Source organism: Clupea harengus, chromosome 12, assembly GCF_900700415.2.
Source record: "Clupea harengus chromosome 12, Ch_v2.0.2, whole genome shotgun sequence".
Lineage (NCBI taxonomy): Eukaryota > Metazoa > Chordata > Actinopteri > Clupeiformes > Clupeidae > Clupea > Clupea harengus.
In genome coordinates, this window is record NC_045163.1 from 1,292,837 (window position 1) to 1,297,836 (window position 5,000).

The 5,000-nt window shown below is 50.2% G+C and overlaps 1 protein-coding gene across 12 annotated transcripts in view; it reads left to right on the plus strand.

Moving 5' to 3' along the window:
* The window catches only part of LOC105902430 (transcription factor 4), a 153,127-nt gene that overhangs the window by 119,525 nt on the left and 28,602 nt on the right, over positions 1-5,000 (plus strand). For all 12 annotated transcript variants that reach the window (XM_012830014.3, XM_031578428.2, XM_031578425.2 and 9 more), the window contains 3 exons: positions 1,979-2,084; positions 3,200-3,333; positions 3,557-3,692. In XM_012830014.3, the coding sequence (XP_012685468.1) occupies positions 1,979-2,084; positions 3,200-3,333; positions 3,557-3,692 (376 nt within the window). The remainder of the gene's footprint in view (positions 1-1,978; positions 2,085-3,199; positions 3,334-3,556; positions 3,693-5,000) is intronic.

Below are 5,000 nucleotides of genomic sequence, written 5' to 3' on the forward strand. Positions count from 1 at the left end.
CAGGGCCGATTCCATACAGGACCGTGAGGAGAGGAGACGGGGAGAACGGATTGATGGGGACAAGCAGATGTTCTGCATACTCTCTCTCACTCTCTCTCTCTCTCTCTCTCTCTCTCTCCCTCCTTCACTCTCTCACTCCCCTGTATCTTTGTCTGTCTTTCCCTCAAATGCTCAGTTTGAGTTCATCCCACATATGAAGGAGCCAACAACAGGCAACAAGGCGACATGCCCAAAAGCACACCTCATAAATCCTACACAGGACACGAGAGGAAAGTAAAGCAAAGCTTCTTAGTCTCTTTGTACTGAAGGTATTTTCTTTTCATGGGCACGAGGCACTTTGTTGTGTGCGTGCAGCCTTTGGCAGATATATGTGGTGGCTTTCAGATGACTGCCTGTGTGTGTGTGTGTGTGTGTGTGTGTGTGTGTGTGTGTGTGCTGACTTCATCTGTCCTGATCTGCTCCTCTGAATCATCTAATGGCGCGCACACACACACACACACACACACACACACACACACATGGGTGGCTCATGGAGGCAAATTGACTTCCTGCACACAACCAAGTACAAGATGTCCTGGATAGTGATGCAGTGAAAGTGCCTTGTGGGGTTGTGTGCACCCTCCAGTCCCATCTGGAGCATGCAGGTAGCCTGGCCTGCTCTGCCCTGCCCTGCCCTGCCCTGAGAGGGACAGGTGCACGCCTCAGACTGTGGGAAACATGGAAATAGGGGTCTCACTCACGCTGGTCTGGAGAGAGGGGGAGAAACACAAATACTTTCCTGGCGGTCTTTTCAGTGGTGTGTGTGTGTGTGTGTGTGTGTGTAAGTTCTTTGATACTTAAGGGACTTGTAAACCATATGTCTGTGGAGCGCATCTGTCCCAAATGAAGTTTGTCCTCATATTTTTTCAGCTATTGGCTCTGCTTTATGTTTGTGTTCTTCTGTTGGTGTGTGTGTCAGAGAGAGTGTAGGTTTGTGTGTGTGTGTGTCTGTGTGTGTTTGTATGAGAGGGTCTTCATCAGTGGGGAGCACAAGTGGGTCAATCAACATTCTCATAAACATGGTTTTATGATCAGGCTAGAAAGTCTTTCTCTTCTCCCCACTGCGTGAGTCTCGAGTGGGCAGGGCGGAAGAGATTAGAGGCCCTCACCACGGCCTGATGGCTTTACCAGACACCCGCAGCCATTTGGACTCCAGTTTTGCGAGGCCTGAGCAAGGTGCTTCATGGGAAACGCAAGCTCTCCTGCTGTGCTTCCTAGTCCCAAGAAACGGCCCCTATCCCACAATACTTGGCCAGACGCTCGCACGGACTGATTCTGGGCTTTAAGAAGTGGCTTCCTGCTATGACAGAGTGGCAGTCCAGCAGCAACAGGAAAAGGCTTGACTTGAGGGTCACAGAAAGATTGTTTTGTTCTTAAGGGCAATTCAGGTTCTCTGGGCTGACAACTATATCCATCCATCTTTCCATCCATTCGTTTCCTTTAGCAGTCAGTCTGTCTGCTGTGTGATCGATGCTCATTAAACAGCTGCCCCTGTCGTGATGGACTCTCCCAGCCCGGAGAGCGAACGTGCTTCCTGTGCTTCTGTGACAGAATTCCCAGTCTCCCAGTCGGACTTAGCTGGGAGGAGAGAGCTGGCCAGATTGGCTGGGAAAGCAGAGTTCCAGAAGCCTGCTAGAGCGATCATGTTTCTGGGTGGATTTCCTTCCTGCCTCTCACATTCCACAAAGCCTGCGCACTGCCTGCTATGTGCCGCCTCTAATAAATGCGTTCTGATTTATTTACCGATTCCAAGCCATACCACCGGCCAATCTGGAGCAGTAAATCTAACGTGGGAAATCAGATGAATTATTTCGGCTTAGATATTACCAGGGGAATTTGCTGTGTGTTTTGGGGGGTGGTTTGAGATGGGGAGGAGTGTATAAGCATGTGTGCGTACATGCACATTTGTGTGACCATACGTTGTGTGTGTGTGTTCCAGGTGTACGCCCCGTCGGCGAGCACGGCGGACTACAACCGCGACTCACCAGGGTACCCGTCCTCAAAACCCCCCACCGGTTCCTTCCCCGGCTCCTTCTTCATGCCAGGTAACTCACACGTGTACAAACAAGCACATGCCAATCGCACACACACACACACACACACACTCATATGAACACACACAAACTCATATGAACACACACACACACACAAACTCATATGAACACACACACACACACACACACAAACTCATATGAACACACACACACACACACACACACACACACAAACTCATATGAACACACACACACACACACCCACACAAACTCATATGAACACACAGGCCTTGGGATGGGATTATGCAACCATCCCTAAAGCCCCGAGTGCTCATGCTGTACATCATAACACTGTAATTCCTTGTTTCACGCATTATTGCTTTCAAACCACAGCCATTATCCCAACCCTAACCTCAGCCAGCAGAACTGACCCTATTGGCATTAAGAACTAAGATTAAGGTTTACTGCCTCTGCTGAAAGCTTAAGAAGCAGGTTTCTGAAGTCAGTAATAGCAGTAAATAATTGAATAATGGTCCTGCTTATTGCCTCTGTGCTTAACGACCACTGAGAGGTGGATTGAGACTCCTTCTCAGTCATGTAAATGTATATGGTTCTAGAATCAGAGCTCCAGCCAGATAGCCAATAGGATTGGATCATGGAGGGATTCAGCTGCAGTCACTAATCCCTGCTCTAATGAGAATGCATCAGATTTCACTAGAATTGAGGCCATGAGTCTGTGTGTGTGTGTGTGTGTGTGTGTGTGTGTGTGTGTGGGGGTTTGAGAGAGAGTGTGTGTGTGTGTGTGTTTGAGAGAGAGTGTTTGAGGGTGTGTGTGTCATGGCCATGCTTTGGACTGTGTCAAGCTCTCAGTGACTTTGTTATTGTGTCTAGACTGTGTCTAGACAGTCAGAAACCAAAATGTGCTACATTTGCCTCTGGTATTGTAGTTGACAGATTACATCAACTTTTTGAATATTATGGGACCAGAAGAACCTATTTTTGTATCACCACCTCATGTAAAAACGATGGAGAAAGTCACGATTATATGTGGCCTGTGTTACTTGACTGAAAGTTGTTTCTGTTTGTGTGTTTGTGTGTTTGTGTGTGTGTGTGTGTCCGTGTGCGTGTGTCCGTGTGCGTGTGTGTGTGTGTTTGCGCACACGCAGACGGCCATCACAGCACTGACCCATGGAGCTCCTCCAGTGGAATGAACCAGCCCGGCTACAGCGGCATGCTGGGAAACTCTTCGCACAGCTCCCAGGGCGGCAGCTACTGCGGTCTGCACCCACACGACAGGCTGGTCAGTAGAACCTTCATCTTCACCTGGAATCTCCCTCATCTTCCTCTCCTGTCCTGTCCTGGCCTTCTTTGGTGTTCATTGGTTATGTCTCTTATGCTTTCAACTGTCCTGTCAAATGTCAAATGTGCCTATGCTTTCAGATCTATGCATTGTAATAGTGTTGAAGCATATTGTTGAGAGGTTTGTGTGTAATAATCCTGTGCTCCATGTCTCCCTCCCACAGAGCTACCCATCACACTCCTCGGCCGACATCAACTCCAGTCTTCCTCCCATGTCCAGTTTCCACCGCAGCGGCGGCACCAGTCACTACAGCACGGCCTCCTGCTCTGCCACCACCAACGGCACAGAAAGCGTCATGCGTGAGTCTCACTTCAGTCCAGTCCAGTCCCACACCACGTGGTCCTCGGCTCAACTCTGTGTGTGTGTGTGTGTGTGTGTGTGTGTGTGTGTGTGCATCTTCCCCTGCAGAGACAGGCCATAGAGGAGCAGGATCAGTCCACATCAGTCCCTTCCACATCAGTCTGTGGTACATGCTGCCATCCAAGCTCTCAGGATGAGTCATCTGTCTCCTGGGCCTCCTCAAGAGGACCCAAGTCTTTGGAGAGGGAGAATAATTAGGGCTTCAGCAGGCAGAACGCCGAGTCTCAAGGAGTAGAGAGCGAGTTTCCTTTCTGTGCGTCTCATATGAGGAATGTCTGATTGAGCAGGGCTGTGGAGTTGGGCGGCTCCAGCACTGGAGAGCCTGCTGAGAGAGAGAGAGAGAGAGAGAGAGAGAGAGAGATGTGCGATAGATAGATAGATAGATAGCCCACTAATTACCGCGGGAGCGGATGCCTGCAGACAGGCGGGCCCCTCCTTTCTTTTTAGATTACTCGTTTAGTTCACCCCCCTCTCCCCTGATCATTAGCGCGGCCCTCGGCCCTCCTCCCGACTCGTCTCCAGGTAGCTGATAAAGCCAAGGAGAAGATTGTGTGATTAGATGGGTGGGCTGATGGAGAGAAGAGAAGAGGAGAGGAGAGAGCAGGAGCCAGGCCCCGAGCGATGACGATCCTGCCGTGCTCATTTTCTGCCTTGATTCCGCACAGTGTCTCCCGGAGCAGCGAGGCCTGGAATGTGGGCTTGTTGTCTTTGTCCGGCCTGCTCTGCTCCGCTCTGCTCTGCTCTGCTCTGCTCTGCTCTGCTCTGCTCTGCTCTGCTCTGCTCTGCTCTGCTCCGCTCTGCTCTGCTCCGCTCTGCTCCGCTCTGCTCTGCTCCGCTCCTCCGCCACAGACAGACCTCCATATGTTCCCGGCCCTTTGAATTCCACCAAAAAAAAAAGGAATCCAACAATAAGAAACAGATTGAGCGCTTGTTTCTTTTCTCTGCATTCCCGTGTTATTTGAGCGGAGAAACATAAACATTACAGCATGAAACAAATAAGAAACACGAGGCCTTCCTCGCACATGTCCCTCAGCTTACACACACACACACACACACACACACACACACACACACACACACACACACACACACACACACACACACACACACACACGTCCCTCAGCTTACACACACACACACACACACACACACACGCACACACACACACACACACACACACACACACACACACACACACACACACACACACGTCCCTCAGCTTCTCACACAAGTGCTTTAGATTTGGG